At 31.6% G+C, this 22126-nt stretch overlaps 1 protein-coding gene across 19 annotated transcripts in view; it reads left to right on the plus strand.

The window, feature by feature from the left end:
• Positions 1–22126, plus strand: part of LOC145247280 (suppressor of lurcher protein 1-like) — a 1714203-nt gene that overhangs the window by 461215 nt on the left and 1230862 nt on the right. For all 19 annotated transcript variants that reach the window (XM_080108885.1, XM_080108889.1, XM_080108891.1 and 16 more), the window contains exon 2: positions 10262–10334. In XM_080108885.1, the coding sequence (XP_079965011.1) occupies positions 10262–10334 (73 nt within the window). The remainder of the gene's footprint in view (positions 1–10261; positions 10335–22126) is intronic.

Genomic DNA, 22126 nt, shown 5'->3' on the forward strand with positions numbered 1-22126 from the left:
CAAAGTAGCAGTGAAGGTTCTTGTTGTAGGGTGTCCTTATGGTATACTTAGGGAGTGGTCTATGCGCCGACAATGTATATTATTACTACTCTTAGTCAGTTCTTCTCGTATAGTGGTGAAAGATAGAGAGGCGAAAACAATTTCTACGTTGAAACCTGCGATTCTTATAAATACAGCCTATAAATCTGGCCTATTCATCATTAAACAGATTAATTCGCTTATCTTGGACGGACAGCCAGCATTTATCTTCACCTTCTAAATGAGAGAACGAGAGACTGCTGCCTGCAAAAAAAAAAAAAAAAAAAAAAAAAAATCTACATGGTTAGATATTAATTGTATTTGCTTTACTCTGCGTTAAGTAATTTTCATCGGACACAAACACACAGTAGACTCTTTTATAAAGAAAAACAAACAATGGTAATTTAAACATGGAATTTATCTTCTTCTAGTTGGAATTAATCCAGGAAATAAATAACGACGATCTTGCAGAATGATGCTTCTCAATTAATTTGAGTAAACTGCCATCGTTTAATTTCCCTAATAACTTATATTTATAACTAGCAAGGATACTCGGAGTTGTTTGGGATTATATACAAAAATAAAACCGGTGATAAATGACAGAAATAATTTAAAAATGTATCTAATCGATAGTATGTTATTGTTGTTATGAAAATCGCTCCAGACAAGGCATGAAACCACTTGCTGTAAGGAATTCCTCCACTCTCTATCTGTGCTTAAATCTAAACGCAGATTCCATGAACAAGCTTTCTTTTCCTCCAGAACTGTCAGCCTGTGGAACACTGTTCCGCCAGCCTGCTTCCCGGTTGAACACAACATGGTAGCTTTCAAATCCAATGTAAACAAATTCTTGTCGAGCCGTCTTCATAAATAATCAAATTCTACCCAATTGACACCATTAATGATTATTACACTACCACATTACATTCATTAACCCTTATCCTCGAGTGGCTTTTAAGCCTTTATAAGTGGTGACTCCCACGTAAAAAAAAAAAAGCTAACAAAAACGAAAGATGATTATCACAAAAAACAGGAGATACTTATTGGCCCCAGCCTTGGAAATACCAAGGCCATAGGTAGGAAGAAAACAGTCTGCAAGAAGAGGATTCCACAAACTTGTAGTTCTTGGAAAGAAGCTAGTGGAATAGGAAGCTGTATTACAATGAAGTATCAAACAGCGAATTAATAGAGACCACTAGACCAATGAGGCAAACGAGCTGGAACAAAGGAAGCAGGAAATAGAGCAGAAAATTCTGAAGAGCACGTATCATAATAGTATTTATAGAAAGAACTGAATCTAGCAACATTACGTCTGTGTGTGTGTGTGTGTGTGTGAGAGAGAGAGAGAGAGAGAGAAAGGGGTTCCAGAGAGGAAAAGCTGGATACCAATTGAATTACAGAAACGTTTCTGTACCTTATCAAGCACCCTTAAATATGACAGACATTCACCAGCCCAAATATGATGACAGTACTCCATACATGATCTGATAGTAAGAGATAAAAAATAGCTCCAGGTGTGAGATAGCGATAGAGAGAACCGACTTTATATGGAGCAGAAAGAGTAATGGATCTAATGTATGGATCTAATGTATGGATTCTAATGTATGGATTCTAATGTATGGATCTAATGCATGGATTCCAAGAAAGATTTGATGAGAAAAAAGAACAAGAATTATATTATTTAATTTTTGGAATTCTTCTGAGATGTGTAATTTATACATTTTATTTATTTGCGGGCTGTTATCCTTATCTTTTATATTGTTTTTTTTAAAGACGTTTCACCCAACTATTCCTCTAGCCTTCGTCAGGTTGTTAACCGCAACAGGATAGAAATGCTGAATCTTCAACTTTATCTTCAATTATGCTCACCTGGAATTCTAGAGATTCAACGTCTCTATCCACTGGGCCATGGGGCCTGTTGATTCTCTACTGTTCCAGGTGAGCATTGTCTGAAGATGACGGTTTCAGACCTACCCAAATCTGGCCAGAGGATTAGTTGGCTAAAACATGAAACGACAACAACTATGGAAAGCAGTAATTACTGAAGATACAGTTGAAGATTTAGCAATCCTATCCCATCGCGGTTAACAACCTGACGAAGGCCAGAGGAATTGTTGACCGAAACGTCGTGAAACAACAACTATAACAGACGAGGATAATAGTCTGCAAATATATATATATAAGAAGTTAATTAGTTGCAAATGTATTTAAGATTCCTATCCTTGCATCAACAGACTTGTTAGGACAGAGTCATTGTTAATGTAAAATAACAGAAGCATTACCTCCCTTTACTGAATATACAGGAAGTGCAGACTATTTAAGGCAGACATGCTAATTACTCTGGAGTGTGAAGTAAATGGACCAGTGAATAGCCGTGGAAGCTGTAGGAAATACTTACAGTTATCTCCCTTGAAGATATTTGGTTTTACATTTATGAATTTTTGAGATGAGGATTAATTATTTGTGTTATACAAAGTACTGTTCTCATCTTGAGTGCGATTTTCACAACGTTTCAGTTGATATAACTTCTGATCTTCTTCAAGTGTATCTTGTCAAATTCGGTAATCCGCAATGAATTTCAAACAAAACTCTTTATTTAGTCCACAAAAATAGATTGTTCTCGTTCCGTCAGCCATAACTGGTAATCCGGCATTTTCCTTGAGGTAAGATTGGCAAAATACTCTAAAACCCTATATCACAGAAAAGGAACCAAATTTCCCCAATCACCGTTACAGCTACCTACAGGAATTTCTCTAGCGTCAAAGAATTAAATGCAATTTTTTTCGGCAATATAATGTACTGGATTTGTCATCATGATGCAGTTTAAGTTTAATTTTGATAGTTATTTACTAATATTTTTTTTTTCATAATTTTTAAACTCTAAGAAATCCATAATTTTGAACTTTTTTCTGTATATTTGAACAGAACAATTAATAAAATAGGTTGTTTTTAAAAGTAACATTCTTTAATTAAATAATTAAATTATTAATAATTAATTATTAAATATGTGATTATATTGTTTGAAATTTAAAAATAAAAAATAAAGTCCTGTATATTGTTTGCATAGTAACATAATATTTGGTTCTTTTTTATGTGATATAGGGTTCGAGAGTATTTTACTAATCTTGCCTCAAGGAATATGCTGGATAACTGAGTAGGAGACTTAAATAATTCACGATTGTATTTTGAATATCGCCTGCACTGAGGATCCAACTTTTAACTGAATATTACCAAGTACTTTATTCACTATGAAACAGGTTCTTGTGGATTTAGATTCAGTTGTAAAGACCCATTACTGAGAGAACTTCACTCCAAAACTAAAATGGAAAACTATATTAAATCTGTTGCCAAACTCGTCTGAAAAATGGGTGAATCATGCTACTGTCCAGCAAGTATCTCACTCCTGACGCAATCTCCTACCTGTATAAGAGCAAAATACGTCTTAACTGAAGTATCGTTGCCACATTTTGAGAATTGCAACTCATAGCACACATTCCTCTCTTGACTTTGAAATCTAAAAAAAAAAAAAGTGGACAATGTCCTTTTCCTACCCAACTACCCTTTCTCACAGAAGAAACGTTACTAGTCTTTCTCTACTCTATCTTGATTGTCATGGCAGGTGCTCGACTGAGCTTCAATCTATGGTTCCCTTTGTAAAACATCTACAACAAAAACTTGTCTAGCTACCACCACTGTCAATAGTTCCTTTCTCTCTCTAATTAAAACTAAACGAAACTTCCATGATTAAAGTTTTTTTTTCCAAGAACTGCCCGTCTGTGGAACACAATACCGCATGGCTGCTTCCCAGCTGACTACAACATGATCGTTTTCAAGTTCAAACAAGCAAATTCTTGTTGTACCACTCTCTCAAATTATCAGATTGTACCCAATGGTCACAGAGTTGTTTCACCGTCCATATGGCACTCATTTAATCCTTATACTCGAGTGGCCTTTTAACCTTGATAAGTGATAAGACTTTAATTTAAAAAAAAATATACACAGGTAATAAAAAGAAGATAATTAGAAAGTAAATGTAAAACTTCCATGGAGTTTCAGGTTATTGGAAAGGGCTTACTCAAACAACACAGTTTGTGAAAGTTTGAAGATTTCTTTGTTTATTCCCAGCCTTGTATACTAAATTAATCGTTTATTTAATTGTATTCCTTCCACAGACACGAGTGTAAACAAAATAGTAACTTATATTGTCAATGCATACTGTCAGAAATAAATGTCATTATTAATTATACTAGCAGAACCTGTGTAAATTCTACAGCAACATCTTTCTATGTAATATATTGCTGTTAGGCATTCGGTGAACGTTCAATGTGAATGAAGACCTCGCGACATTATTATAACCCTTTTCGTTAAAACTGTAAAAGTATTTAAGTGATTTGATTAATATAGTGTCAAAACATATCTGGTTATTACGGTTTATCTCAAATGTCCTTATGTCTGTGACATATTTCCATTGTATGAACGTCCGGCACGAACAGAAACCCCATGATATCATTATATCATCTTTAGACAGAACAAATACTGCTCTTGAATCCTAGCAAGGAAGACCAAGAAGGTATATTTTAGTTTCACGTATGGCCTAAAAACAACATAATTTTATTTATTTTTTTTTTCAATTTAAATTTTTTTACAATGCGTCTTCAGTGAGCGGGAGATCCTATTTATTAAAAAGGAGGATAGAAGGTTATAAATTGCTACAAACATTAAATCAGCTTATCTATATATTATTAATACTTTAATGTCTGTAGTATGTTATCACTAGGCCTATGATAACAGAATACTCTTATCATTGTTTTGACTCTCGAGTATATATCCGACACAGTTATACATGGTTGGTTGGTTGGTTGTTTTTGTTTTACGGCATATCAACCCTTTTCAGGTTATTTAATGCCGAATCCAAAGATTTTGAAGAAAATTTTTTAAATAGAATATATTTGTTGTTGTTTTCAAGTCGGTTTCTATTTAACCCATGGTTGGGACCCTAACAGGTACTACCACTCCGGGTCAGAGTGGACCTGGGAGCAATGGCAATTAAAGGGTGGCTCCACACTCCCCAAAGCCCGCAAGCTGGGCCTTACGACTGGATATAGTTTAAGGTTATATCCAGGACCTATACACAGTTAATCAACCGAGAACCACATCACTATATAAAAGCATATAACATATCAATGGATACACACTCGAGAGTCGATCCTGGATATGATCTTAAACTATATCCGATGGTGAGTCTCCAGCTTGCGGACTTTGGGGAGTGTGGAGCCACCCTTTAATTGGCATTGCTCCCAGGTCCACTCTGACCCAGACTGGTAGTACCTGTTAAGGTCCCAACTATGGGTTAAATAGAAACCGACTTAAAAAAACAAATATACTATATTAAAAAATTGTTCTTCAGAATCACTGGATTCGGCATTGAATAACCTGAAAAGGCTGATATGCCGTAAAACAAAAACCAACCAACACTGGAGAGTCAAAACAACGAAAAGAATATTGTGTTGTCATCCCTAGTTTTCACTTATCCTCCTTTTTAATAAATAGGATCTCCCGATTGGATAATTTATAATCTGGAAAATGGTGATACACGAAAGTACGTACGTTAAAGGTACTAGGGTATTAATATATAGAAATTTTAATCTATTAAAAAAGGAATAACTTAGCTTTGATGTTTGTATATTTTTGAGATGAGCATAGATCACGGATTTTTTTTTTTTTTTACTTATTTAGATCGTTCGGACTGTTGTTCTATGCTTCGCCGCTTTTCTCACAACGTTTCGGCCGATGTAACCTCCGACCGTCTTCAGGTGCATCCACAGTCGATGTTATTGGTGAATGGTGAGAAATGTTTGGTTTAGACTTGACGTCATTTGCGTTTTGAATTTCTATAGGTTAGGTGGGAAAAACAAAGAAAAAAAAAGCATTTTTCAGTGTTCACCAATAATATCCAGTGTGAATGTACCTGAAGATGGTCGAAGGTTACATCGGCCGAAGTGTTGTGGTGGAAAACAACCAGGATGAGAGTAGTGTTTTGAATAATCCAAATAATACAAAATAATAGTTATCTTAGTTGTGTTTATGCCGAATATAACTTTATCACCATCTTTCAATAACTTTATGAGATATGTCTCTGTCAATCGAATTACGAACAGTAATGTGATGATTATGATCTTAAAATATCGACAGGTTCGATTTATAAAACGATGTCTGGATGAATGATAATATAATTTATATAAAATTGATTTTACTAAAAAATTTCTTTCACATCCACATTTTTTTTATATTGTTGCACAGATTATTAGCATTTAGCAATGGCATGGACTGCGTTTGATATTTTAGAGCGACCTGTGACAAGAATTTGTTTGCATTGGAGTTAAATATGATTAAGTTCTACGTATTATTTAGATTCTTAAGAATATTGTTCTCATTTTGAGTGTTATTTTCACAACGCAAGGTCCCGTGCTGCAGTGGTTAGAATACTTGGAAAACTCGATTGTAAAAGTGATATTCTCCTGAAGGTTGAAGGTTCAATTCTTAGTGTAGGCGACCAAAAAATACAATAGCGAATTACTTAGACCCTCTATTCAGTCATGGCTACCGGAACGAACGCATGCTACCTCGTGAAACAAATCAAAGGTTCCGTTCTAAATTCCATTTAGATACGCGAGTTCGACAGAAACATTCCCAATGTTGACAGGATAGACCCGAAGAAGGTCGGAGGTTACGTCAACGGAAACATTGTAATAATAACACTTAAGATGAGAATAGTAGTCCGGAGGATCCAAATAATACAAATAAGTAATCCTTATCTAAAAAAAAAAAATCAGAAATGTAAGACGAAGTTCAAAACAGCAGAAAAAAAGCAGTCATGTTGCAATTTGTTGGGAAACAACCTCTGTCCATGGAAATTCAATTGACGCTAGGTACATGGGGGGGGGAGAAAAGAAATTCTTTTGTTACTATAATAGATATTTGAATGACTTACAAGGAGCAACCAAAGATTGGAGCTCAGTCGAGCGTTCATTTATCTTGATTTACTTTAACTTAGAATGTGTTTCCAAATGAAATATAGTCCGAATATAATTCATCTGAGGAGAGTTAATAATTATTTGAATTTCTCATTAAGAGTTTCTTTTCTTTTTCCCTTTATCTGCCGATATTAGTAGTGTTTTTCCAGCACCAATAAATATAACAAAATCGATTACATTTTAACTAAGTTTCGATCGAATGTTTTTCTACTTTCAACTGGTTTTAATATGTCTGTAATTTCCCATGCCGAATAAAACCAACTGTAGGAATATTAATTTGATTGTTTTTTTTTGTTTGTTTTTAATTTTCTTTTTTTTTTCATTACTTTAAAAATTATTTTTAGCACATTTTTTTTTTTCTGAAATAAATTTTAATAATTTTGTGAAAAAATTACGAAAATCATCTTTTAAATTTCTTTTGATGATTTGCGAGGACTATGTTTTCATTGATGCCAGGGTTTATTTTACCGTTTATTGGCACATATGAGAATTAGATGTGCAAGCACATATTCACACATACACACACAACAAAAAGATAATGAAATAGCAATGTTTTATGTACCGCATTAAAAGAAACTGGAATCTTAGGAAGATTTACATCATCCAATCAATTCCCCCTAACTAAATATTCACATGTGTGTGTGTATGTGTGTGTGTGTGTGTGTGTGTGTGTGTGTATGTAATGCTTGTATCGATTGGCTTCCTAGATGTAAATCCAATGCAACTCACGTGATTATTAAAGAGTGCTCAATGCAGGATAGAGCTGGGATATAATCTGTTTTCATACAAACATTTTTGGTTACACATGTACATGTTTCAGTGGAATCTCAATTCAATGATAATACTTCATCAGACCAAAAAAGAATCGATATTGAAACGAGAGTCAAAATTACATTAGTTTTATAACATATTCGGGTGTGGTTTACATTCTGGAAGATAGGGGGTGTACTTTTTGAATGTTTTGGGATCCCACTGAAACATGTATGCACATGTGTAACCAATAATGTTTGTATCATAAACAGATTATATATATATATATATATTGGACTCCATCATTATATATATATATATATATATATATATATATATATATATATATATATATATATATTGGACTCCATCATTCTATGATATGATGATTGGGTACAATATAATATTCAATAGAGAATTGGGTTTATAATAATATACAGGAAATCTGCATAAATCAAAATATCATATTTAAGTGCATTTTATAACCGGGCAACGCCGGGCGCCATGCTAATCTAAACTAAAAAGAGAAAAACTGAGATATATAAGATATAAAACATGCCTTGCTGCCCCAGTGTTGTTGTTCCTTCATTGATTCCATAAGCAAGCGTTCATTTTGCTTAATAATTAAGCCAGCTTTATCCATTGCATACGATTGGCGGTTTAACCCATTTCTAGAGAATATGGAAGGTCATAACGTTCAAAACGATTTTATTCCCGTATTCCAGGCTTATAAACCAAGCATGTCTGAACCACATGATCCGTTCCTTGTTTATATATCAATGGACAATTTATGCTTGTACCATTTCTATAATCTTGGCAGTGCAGAACATACCCCAGGAAAATCTTCATTCTGACTTTATTTGAATACAGCATTCCACAGACTGTGAGATCTGACATAGAGATATGAGACAAGAAGGAGGAAGTAACAACCTTAGTGGAAGTTAGTGTCCCCAATGATACTGAATTAAACAGGAAGGAAAAGATTATGAAATACCAAAGTCTTATGTTCGGAATAAAAAATAACCCTGAAATCTTAGGAAGATCTTCACCATTCCAGTATCTATAAAAGCAAGTACACCCATGAAAAAGACTTTCAAAAACTACCTGGCATATACCCGGTGAACCAAGTGCAAGAGTTATAGAAACAATTGCACTTAAAGGGACGATTAGAATCTTTAAAAGAACTCTAAGTTGGAATATATGGGATATCGACTGAATGTTTGGCATCTGGTTGGATGCTCCATTCCCAGCTAGAATAAAAATTGGGGGTGGGGGAAATTGTTCTGCTCTCAAGAACTGCTCTACATCATCTGCTTAATATGCTTACCATTTGGATTTTAATTTACGAAAACCACGATCCTGGATATGACCTTACAAAAATAGTTTTTAACATTGTACTTACACATTAAATATATTTAACAATTGATATATATATATATTCGTATCTATATATATATTGACTCTTGGTTTTTTTAAAAATTAGCACACCTCTTTTTATCAGAACAGGCAGATCAAAATAACTAAATAAAAGTAAACCAATAAATAAAAACCAAAATAAAATTAATTATATATAAGGAGGCAAAAAAAAAAAAAGCTTCTTTAACAACAACAAAATTGCTCCTGACGACGATCAATGATTGCAGCGGTAGAGGAGAATGGCCGATAAAAAACGCACTCGGTAACCTATTACACAACATACCAACTGAAACGAGAAAAAATGCTCGGCAGATCGAGAACATCAACAGAAAAATAAAAAAGAAAGAAAACTCTGCCGTAATTAATCAAACGTGCCTTTATATATATATATATATATATATATATATATATATATATATATATATATATATTTATAAAAAAGTGAACCATATCGTAAATTCAATCAACTAAAAAATGGAAACCGGGGTGAGGAAAAGAAAAACAAATTATATATATATATAATGGGGCAAGTTATATGTACAATTAAATAAAATAAATAAGTCGATTAAAAAAAGATCGTTAAAATATACCCAAAGCGCTTTTCGTTCAGACAAACATTTTCAAGGATCATAAGTCTGAAAATTATTATTTAATTGTACATATAACTTGCCCCATTATATATATAATTTTTTTTTCTTTTCCTCACCCCGGTTTCCATTTTTTAGTTGATTGAATTTACGATATGGTTCACTTTTTTATAATTATTCTAAAATTTTGCCAATCGAATAAAGATATATATATATATATATATATATATATATATATATATATATATATATATATATATATATATATATATATGATAACTTTAATTCTTATTTTCTTTTGTTCCTTTTTTATTTGAGGATGGTGAACATCCTATATATATATATATATATATATATATATATATATATATATATATATATATATATATATATGTTTGTTTGTTTGTTTATTTGATAAATTTAATTCTTATGTTCCTTTTTTCCTTTTATTTACAGATGGTGAACATCCTACAAGGGATTATCTTAGCACTAACATATTCAATACACCTGAGCGATGCCGTAAACCCAGGTACGTTTCCCACTTATCCTCTTTCTCAACTCCCTGGTCCATAAACCGAGCAAATGTATAACCTGCAACATTGAGAAATACATGAATCATGGTTATCTTATTTTTTTTAATTTAAAATTCTTCCAGACAATTCTAACGTTAAGAACTTTTGTCGAAATATTGAAATAAGTATTTTAGGCTTTTATGATTCTCAATAAAATAAAATTATTGTTCATATTTTTATAAATGTTGGAATGCTTACACCTGCATACAATTTCTGCATTTTATTTTTTTGCATGCTGCTTTTTTTTATTTAAATGTAATCGCAGTTTTAATTATTTATGTTATCTTATATATATATATATATATATATATATATATATATATATATATATATATATATACATCGTCTGGTTAGCTACAAAAATATTGTTCACAATAAATTATTTAAGATAATATTTAGCTATGAGAATAAGATATGATATATGTTATGACTGCTATTAGTCTGCACTTACATTTTTTCTTATTTCATTATATTTTAATTATACATACATATAAAATAATATACAAATCAAGTGAAAATAGGTTGACTGGCTAGTACACGTTCAAATTTAGACGAGCTGTGTGGATAATGTTCGAATGAAAATTTTGAAATTATGACTAAATATTTTTAAAAATCTATTAAACTATAAAAATGAAATAACAAACAACCTGTAAAAATTTAGACGGAAATGTTTAAATAAGAAATTTGATATTATAACTTTAAAGGTTAAAAAATCTATTAAACTATAGAAATGAAATATCAAACATCCTGTATAAGTTTGAACGATTTGTGTGGATAATGTTTGAATGAGAAGTTTGAAATTCTAAACCGTTAAGATCTCACAAACCTATTTAACTATAAAGATGAAATAGCAAACAACTATTCAGGCAGAAACTTTGGCATGACAATACTCAATAATAGTAAAGAAAGAATAAGCTAAACCAAATGAAACCTAAAATAGCGACGAATAAGTTTTTATATTCTTCTTGTGTAAGTTTTTCATCAATTATGTGCATTACCAATGGATGCAACAAATTAAGATTCATTTTTAGCCTTCGTGAAAATAATCTATAGACAGAGAATATTTGGACGGTGAAGCTATTTAGATTGTCAATAAGATTTATTACTTTGGTGTTAATGAGATTGAACAAATGTAGAACAGTTGAGATAGCAGGTTCAGTTCACAGGAAGAGAGTTAAATAAAGACATGACCAGAGATTACTTTGGAAGTCTATTTCAAAAAAATTATCTAATGCATGCAAGCAGGTAAGATGGAAGTTAAACTGAAGATGGTGGTGGTGGTGGTGACGGCGGCGGCGATGAGAAAAAATTTTGAAGAGATTTCCTCTTTTGTCAATTAAATTTGAATATGAGATCTGCAAAGACTAGCTTGTTAATTCTAAATATGCTACATTCAATAATCAGAAAATAAGTAAAAATATTTCTTTTAGTCATTTATTTATTAAAAAAAATAACATATAAATCTTTTTATAGAATAAAATAATAGAAGACACTAGGTAATAAACCGTGGAATTTCCACCGGTTCCTGTTAGTATGTATATAATATGAAAAAGAAAGAATCTTCAAAATGCCAATTTTATATTGTAATATTTTGCCTTCGGCGTATAAAGTTATTTCATATTAATACAAGTTTAATTATATATTTCATAATTTTTATCACATTTACGTTCAATAAAGAGAATATTTTTTAATAAAATATAAGTTCACAAATAAATGAATCTGAAGCAAAAAATATAGAAAAAAAGTAAAGGCAAAAAAAAAAAATACTAGATCAGTTATTCAGAAAGATGTTTTTCAAGAATTAAGGATGTAGTGTTGGATCAACACTGCTGGGGAATCATCAGATAAAATACTGTTTTGTTTTTAAATCCACAAAACAGTTTTTATGGTAAATAACTGATGATCCCTGCAATAATATTGGGACTAGCATAAATTATTGGAAGCAAACTAATACAAGGATTGCAAGAGATTAATTCATTTTTCAAGCAAAAGAGTTTTGTAACGAAGAGCTTGACGCTAAAAAAAAATTGCCTTCTGCTTATAAAGTTATTTCATATTAATACAAGTGTTATTATATATTTCATAATTTTTATTATATTCAAGTTCACCATGAATGATTTTCTAAAATTAAAAAAAAAACAATTGTGAAAAATGGACATTGAAATAATAGGAAAAAATTTCCTTTCGTCAATTTCAAAGAATTATATCCGTGTGAATTAATAAGAGTGACGAAACATTTCATATATGCCTACACAGTTTAATTAGTTAAAAATGAATTTAATAAATCCTAACTTTATTCGTTTATTGCTATTGTTATTTTATGCTTGTAAAAAAAGTAGAATTCATCATAGGAATCAATCTCTTTCAAAAAATTTTTAATCTGAAATAAAATTCAACAAGAATCTCTAAAGACAAAACGTTTAATAAATTTAGTAAAAAATATGTTTAATCCCTGTTTCTATTTCTTAGTGCTTTGATCACATTATCTTTAATTTAACAAGGTTTTCTTTTACAATTTTTTTTCAATAAAATTCCAGACTTTTCCGTATAGGCACTTATATTGAAAGTACGCACATGAAACTAGGCTTCTTTGAAGTAATCTCCTCGGGCTGCAATGCACTTGTATCATTCCAAGAACTTCTGAAAGGCCCTAGGAAAGTCCTTTTGAACAAGCGTCTCGCGTCTCAATGACCCTCGTCACAGCCTTTTTCATTTCCTCAGTTGTCTCATGACGACAGCCTCTAATGTTTTCCTTGAACATAGGGAATAAGCAAAAGTTACTGGGAGCAAGGTCTTGATTATATGGAGGGTGAGGAACTGTCTTGATGCCCATCTTGGTCAAATAGTCTCTGACACGAATGAAGTTATGGATTGATGCATTCATGCAAATCATCCACATCTTCAGTTTCTAACGAATACTTGTCTGTACAGTTCACACACTGACATCAAACTGCGTACTTATTGTATCTATAGACACACGACAATCCTTATTCATGAAATTCTTTATTTGGCCAATCAACTCTGGTGTTTTGACATCATTACTCTTCCCACACCTCTCATCATCCCTCACATACGCCCTGCCTTCCTTGAATCTTTATGCCACTCAAAAAACTGATGCTCGATTCATGCAAGATGAATGCAGCATTCTTTCCAAATTTAAAACAAACTTTTATTACATATTCTTCTAAAGTGTCCTCACATCCTAATTGCATTTTTGACATTCACCAGCTGTGACAATCAGGTTTTAGTGGGATGTACTCCAATACCTGTTGTAGATAGGCAATGAACATAAAATCATAAAAATTGGTCAGTCATCTCACAAGATGCATAGTAACAACATACTGGATTTTCAAGAGTCTGCAACAATTTTAAATGCCTGTACAAAAAAGGTCTGGAAAATTATGAATAGCACCTCGTAGCTTCAAACAATTACAAAACAATAAAGTGGCGGTCAAATCAGCTGCACATTTCATCCTTTCTATTAATATAGCTCTAGGGAATTACATCTATCGAGTTTATCATATATCTACAATACTCCGAGCACAGTGCCTTTAAATATATTTAAATGAGGCTTTGCTCTTTTAGACTTTAGTCTATTACTCTCTCTCTCATATATATTATTATAATATTAAGATAGGGTTAGTGGTGTTTCCATTCCAATCCCCGGCAACATCGGATCTCCCTGCTAGTATATATATATATATATATATATATATATATATATATATAATTTGAGGTTGCTATTTTCCAAAGGTAGGGTAACCAGTGAAATATAACGAGGTTCGTACAAGAGTGCTCAATACAGAGTAGAGCAGGTTACATTTGTCTTTACATAAGCAGTAGTTTGTTGCTACACAGTCATGAGCATGTTTCGGTCTACTAGTATTTACTGACTAGAGACTTCATCAGGCAACAACCTTTATTTTCGAAAATAAGGGCTGTTGCCTGATGATGTCTCTAGTTAGTAAATACTAGTAGACCGAAACATGCTCATGACTGTGTATGTAAAGACAAACACACACACACACACACACACACATATATATGTGTGTGTGTGTGTGTGTGTGAAATAACATAAACATGAGGAAACTTAGACGTCCAGCAATTATTTTCTTTCTAATTAAAAAAGTAATAATATTAAGAAACCATAGGTTTATACAAAACTAATATGAGCTGCAGATATGTTTCTAAAAGATTAAAGAAAAAAGAAAAAAATCGGATATACAAAGAATGGAAATTCATTTCTCTCTTTGGCATTTATTAGCCATTTTAATCAATGGTTTCCTTGACAACGCGTATATAGCGAAAACTGCTTTAACATCTGGTTAATTTGATTGGAAATATATAATTGAAATAACAAAAAAGAAATGCGATTTTAAAAAACGCTAAAACAAATTTATGAAATCCGAAAAGAACTGATTATTTATTCCGTATAATAAACTAGCCTAAGAACCCGTGTTATTCAAGCTCGGCTGAGCTCTAATCTATGGCCCTTCTTTGAGAAACTTTCACAAAAACAACAGTTGACTAGCTACAACCACTATCAACAATTTCTCCCACTCATTATCTGTGCTTAAATCTAAACGCAAATTCCATGAACAAAGCTTCTTTCCTAGAACTGCCCGCCTGTAGAAATGTTCCACTGGGCCTTTTCCTGGCTTATTACAATGTGGGAACTTTCAAGTCCAATGTACACAAGTTCTTGTTGAGCCGTCCCCTTAAATAATACAAATTCTACACAATCTACACAATTAACGATTACTAAACTAGCACCTTACATTCATTAATCCTTTTCCTCGAGTGGCCTTCAGGCCTTAATAAGTGGTGATTCTTTGTAAAAAAAAATTGAATTGGAAATTCCCTGCTTCCTTTGCTTCAGCTTATTTGACTCGTTGGTCTAGGGACAAATATACAAACAGTATTTTATAACTAACACGAAACTAAATTAATAAACTCTAAGTAGGAAAATAGAAACTAAAAATAAAATAACATAAAAATAATTCGCAGCCAACCCTCTTGTACCAACCTTTATAGTCAATTCAAAACAAAAATTATAAATACACCAAGCCTCAAAGGAAAAGAAAACAACAACAATTGTTCCTGACGATAATCGGATGCACCGATAGAAAGCGCTTGAAAAAAATATGCCCGAACAACAATTTTTGGGCGCTATTCTATATATGCCTGCCGAGATTAAAAAGACCGCACGGCAAATGGAAAAGATTTCCAGAAAGATTGGGAAAGGAATAACTCTCTTGTGTTCAATCCGACGTGTCTAAATAATGACTTGCTGCTAAGGTTTCAGTGGAATTTCTATTCAAGCATAACACTGTCAGACGAGAAAAGAGTCAATACCTACCTTCATAAACTATACACTTAACCTTTTTCTTTCAAATTATAATCTACATCCGGGTATTTCTTTATATACAAAACTAATTGAAGTTTGATTCCCGTCTTAATAAGTTCCCTTCTTTGATCTGACGAGGTGGGTCTCTTTTAATAGGGACTCCACCGAAACATGTATGCACATATGTAACCAATACTGTTTGTGTAATAAACAAACTATATACTTGCTCTGTCCTCCATTGAGCATTCTTTAATAATTACGCGGGTTTCATTGGATTTACATCTAGCAATCCAATCGATATAACCTTTATATATATATATATATATATATATATATATATATATATATATATATACATATATATATATAATAAGTTATAAATATATATGGCGATTAAGCTACACTGAATATTCCGCGTTTCATCCATCTAGGACTCTTCAGGCTTATGCGCGAATTGTATGGTTGTTTGTCGTTTTTATATACGCACCTTCTATTACCTGAAGAGTCCTAGAGTGGATGAAACGTGGAATATTCAGTGTAGCTTAATCGCCATATATATTTTATAACTTACTAACTAGCTCTACCTACGTGTTGAGCACTTTTGAGGTAAATACTTAGAGTTTACTCATAAATTTATACTTTCGTATATTAATTTTATGTGAGTAAATGAAGTAGTTATATATATATATATATATATATATACACACACACATACATACATATATATACGCATACATATGCATATATATATATATATGTATATATATATAACGTTCCAACGCCATTTGTTGAGCTTTGCATTATCCCGATAAAAACTCCTCTTAAAGACTCGATTTTTATCTTCTAACTCCCCTCCCCCCCTCTCTCTCTCTCTCTCTATATATATATATATACATATGCATATATATATATATATATATATGCATATATATATATATGCATATATGTATATATATATGTATATATATGTATATATATATGCATATGTATATATATATGTATATATATATATATATATATATATATATATATATATATATATATATATATATATATATATATATAAAACGAAATGAAATGAATTTTTATTAAAACGAAACGAACAAACATTATATTTTGTAAAAAATATTGCTACGAAAATTTGGACCACTACCTCTTTGACCCTTCCTGGCTACACCCTCGCGAAGTAATTGCCAACTGATTTATGTGTGTTAATTTTAAATTAAGATTGTCGAAACGTGAGGTGTGCATGTGGGCTATACTAAGTGCTTAATAAGATTAATATAATTGTATGAGATTATAAAGCAGCCTACAAAATTATTAAAAAAATATTCTATTTGTGTGAACAAGAAGTGTTTATATGGTTATAATTCCAGGATATGAACACTTTAACGGGTAACTATTTCATATTCGTTATTCAGGCAGGTTCTAAATTAGTTCTAATTAATTCATGAACATTTTTTGCTTTATCGATCTTACTTCAATATTTTCCCTAACTAAATAATTTTTTTAAAAATACCGTCCAAAAGAATACAAAACTTATACCAAATACTTGCAGGCCAAAACCTTACAAATATTTTAGCCTGGTTTTGAAAATCTAAAATAACACTGCTTCTCAAATGTGACCAGCAATTGCCTGAAATATTTCTACCAAATCTTTTCAATGGAAAAACCTCTAAACTAGTCATAAAACGACTAGATGTAAGCAGTTCAAAAAATACTAGCCAACGAAAAATGTAAGATGAAACAGCAATTCTTCCCCATTTGTCAGAAACATCGTTCACACAATGCAATGACTAAAGTACAAAATAAAAAAAAACACAGTGAGAGAATTAGCGGACGACACCTATCTTATCCTGTGTCACACCGCAAATACCCTTTTTGGTTACCGGGAATAAAATCTGTGAGCACACTCTATATATATATATATATATATATATATATATATGTATAATATACATAATGCTCCACTTTTTGTTATCAAGTAAGATCTTTGACTTACTTGTTGTTTCATCAAATACTTTTGTATGCAAAATCCGATCCCGCATTTTGCTAATTCCTACCCTCTGATGAGAAGGAAAGTATTTCTTTGAAACTCCGCGGATTAAGGACTTTCAGATTAAATGTTTTTAACTCTTTTTCAAAGTGTTTTTTAACATGTTTTATTAACTGTTTTCTCATATATATATATATATATATATATATATATATATATATATATATATATATATATATATAAGGTTGGTGCAAAAATGTTGTTTGTATACACATAGTTGAACGTCAAAAACGACATTATTTTTGCTCCAACCTACTATATATATATATATATATATATATATATATATATATATATAACAGTAACCTACATACACGTGTTTTGCAGTTCTACCATTCATCAGCGTAGCTTGACTGTTCTAGAATTCAAACCTCTAATCATGTACTCAGATCATAATACTGTTATTAGCGTCTCCAACCTTAGAGATCTAGGAAAATATTTTTTCCGTAGAATATCGGCCATATTTTCTTGAGGCAAACAAATAAACATAATATTTATTTATAAGTTAACTTATAAAACCCATCTATTATATATTTATTTATATAATGATTCTTTTTGCAGATGTTAAGTAAAATAATTAGTTCATTATAACTTTCTTTTCATGCATAAGAATATTCTTTGAGTAAGTGAAAAAAGTCTCCATTCTAAAAGTGCTCCATTCTGGATATGAATTCTTAGAAAGAAACTAACGCAAAATACAATGTACCCGTGCCAATAGTACATGTAAGGAAAAAACTAAAAACAAAAAAAGGTTAGTCTGAATCAGATATCAGTACTATCTGGGTCTGACTACTTTTACAATTTGACAAGATAGATTTCTATGTAAGATAAATATCATCCAGATTTCATTGAATCAGCGTTCTTAATTTAAGCTAATTGGTTCAATCTTTGCAAAATTGAGTTAATCAAGATTATTTTATCTCATTTTGTTTTGCTTGGAGCAACTTATTATCGGTCTTTGAATAACAATACATTTTTGTTTTGTTTAATGTTCATTGTGTTGGACTTTTGGGTCAGACATAATCAAGATTAGGTAAATAAACACATGATCTGAAACGTTTTATTAAATTTAAAATAATTAAATGTATACTTTTTTCTGGTTGAGCTGATCATGTGAAAAAAGCCAATGAATATTAAGGGTCAAATGCTGAATATTTCCAGCATTTTTTTTTTTTTTAGATCTGAACAAATATGACAACTGCGGATAGATATTCTATCAAGTCGTTCCCTTTTTAATTGTGCTACACACATATATACGTATATAATATATATATATATATATATATAATGTGTGTGTGCGTATATATATATATATATATATATATATATATATATATATATATATATATATAATTATTTTTTTACTATAATAATTAAATACCTACAGACACTAGTGTTTCATCCTTTCGGGATTCTTCAGTGCAGGGTGTCACGATTACTACCAGTCGAACGATTCGAACCCCGCGACACGAGACATCTCTGGCTCGATTAGCGGAGGCCGTATTCATTCGGCTACTATTAACCGTGTGAGATAGCGTTGAATTTTTAAACATTTTAATTTAAATGTTCATTACGTCAGGTAGACAGTGATCAAATCGTTATACGATGATCTACGCATAAGAGCTAAATATATATATATATATGAGGTTGCTATTTTCCAAAGGTAGATTAACCAGTGAGATATAACGAGGTTCATACGAGAGTGCTCAATACAGAGTAGAGCAGGTTACATTTGTCTTTACATAAGCAGTAGTTTGTTGCTACACAGTCATGAGCATGTTTTGGTCTTTCAATATTTACCAACTAGAGACCTCATCAGGCAACAACCCTTATTTTGAATTCCGAAACATGCTCCTGACTGTGTAGCAACAAACTACTGCTTATGTAAAGAAAAAAGAGTATATATATATATATATATATATATATATATATGTGTGTATATATGCATATATATGTATATATATGCATATATATGTGTGTGTATATGCATATGTGTATATGTATGTGGATATATATATTCTCATATATATATGTATATATATGCATATATATGTATGTGGATATATATACCCATGTATATATATGCATGTATATGTATGTGTGTATATATGTATATGTACGTGTATATATATGCATATATGTATGTGTATATGTATATATATGTATCTGTATATGTATATATATGCATATATGTATGCATATATATGTAAACATTTATATATATGTGTTTGTATGCATATATATGCACATATATATATGAGCGTGTATGTATATAGTCAATATAAGTGCAAATGCAATATTCCGACTTCTTGTCGTTGCATACTCACTGACTGATTACTGTTTATGTCCGCTGATTTGGCATTTATAGATATTTAATTCCCCTCAAATATTAATTTTCGATAGCATAGAGAAAAGATACCAGCTTACAAAGTCCAGTATGATTTTATGATTGGGTTCTAATCTCCCAGCTCGCAGTAATTATGATCTCCTACAGCGAAGCAAACGTACATTTTAAACACGTGTTTGTAGATGTAAAAATAATGCTTTACATCTATTGAAAAATATTATCATTATATATACATATATAGGATAGAGTATTGTTGTCACATCTGGGCAGGAGCTGCTAGAAAGGACCTATCCTGCCTTGATAGAGTTCAAAATAGACTTCGTTGCCTTGTAGGGGATGTCCTTTTCTCTTCCCTGCAACCTCTATCTCACAGAAGAGATGTTGAGAGTTTTTCTCTGCTTTATCGTTATTTTCATGGATGAGCTCCATTCTATGATCCACCCTCGCCAAACTTTCACAAGAAACACCCGTCTAGCAGAAAACACTATCACTAATTTCCTCCACTCTTTATCTGTGCCTAAACCTACACGTAGGTCCCATGAGCAAAGCTTCTTTCTTAGAACTGCACGCCTATGGAATTGTCTTCCGTTTTCCTGCTTTCCGCCTGACTACAATATGGTTGTCTTCAAGTCTAACGTAAACAAGTTTTTGATGAGCCGTTCCATATAAGTTAACAAATTTACCGAATCTCCATTACTAGCGGTTACAATATTGTCCAATTTCTACTGTACACTGTTTAACCCTTATCCTCGAGTGGCCTCTTGGCCTTGATAAGTGGGGATACCTATGTAAAAAAGAACATACACGGAATAATCATGTTTACACATCAGTTCTTGTAAGACCACCGAAGTTAAGCAACGTTAAACCTGATAAGTGCCATATGGGTGACCATTTGGGATAACCAGGCACTGTATGTAGCACTGTTCGAAGACATCGATCCGACCTGCATAAGTTGCAATACCCTAACGTTATCATGTCCTTTGACAAGGATATATATGCGACTGAGAATCACTTGGGAATTTCATACTTCCATGAAATTTTCCCCTTTGGAGAAAGCTTGTTCAATCAATACCTCCCTCCAAAAACATCTACTGTCCACATTCATAAACACTCCCCCTTTTCTTTCAGAATATACTCAACACCCGGATATTTATTTACATACAAAACAAATTGAAGTTTGATTCCCGTTTTAATAAGTTTCCTTCTTTGATCTGATAAGGTGGGTCTTTTTAACTAGGGAACCACCGAAACATGTACGCACATATGTAACCAATAATAAAAAACTATAAACCTGCTCTGTTCCATTGTAATTAATAATCACGTGAGTTTCATTGGATCAACATCTAGGAAACCAACCTATACAACAATTATATATATATATATATATATATATATATATATATATATATATATATATATATATATATATATATATATATATATATATATATATATATATACCGCTCCCCATGTGGGGGTACCAAATTGGTTAAAAGGAAAATTATTCTCAACTCGCCCGCACTTTCGTAAATAAGTAAATTCATACAAAACGAAAACGTATCCCAAAAACCAAAAACAAATAACACACACACACACACACACACACACACACATATATATATATATATATATATATATATATATATATATATATAGCGAGTCGGGTTAGTAAAGAGCTCGATCGCAAATGTGAGAGCTAAAAAATAAAGATTATTTATTTAAAAACGATGTGTGACATATATTAGGGAAGTACCATGGTTTTCTTGACATGGATTGACCTTTTTATCATTTAAAAGCCTATTAAAAATCCATTCAAATTGTCGACGACTCACTAAATGAAAACAAATGGAAGAATGGAATTCAAAAGGGAATCCCTTAATATATATATATATATATATGTAAATATGCTTTTGGCATATATATGCTATCGGTAAATAAAAAGGAGTATGAATGTAGATTAATGCCTTATACTTATTTGTTCTGGTTTTGATATGATCTA

The sequence above is a fragment of the Euprymna scolopes genome, chromosome 25 (genome assembly GCF_053919585.1).
Source record: "Euprymna scolopes isolate OS-2025 chromosome 25, ASM5391958v1, whole genome shotgun sequence".
NCBI classification, from domain to species: Eukaryota; Metazoa; Mollusca; class Cephalopoda; order Sepiida; family Sepiolidae; genus Euprymna; species Euprymna scolopes.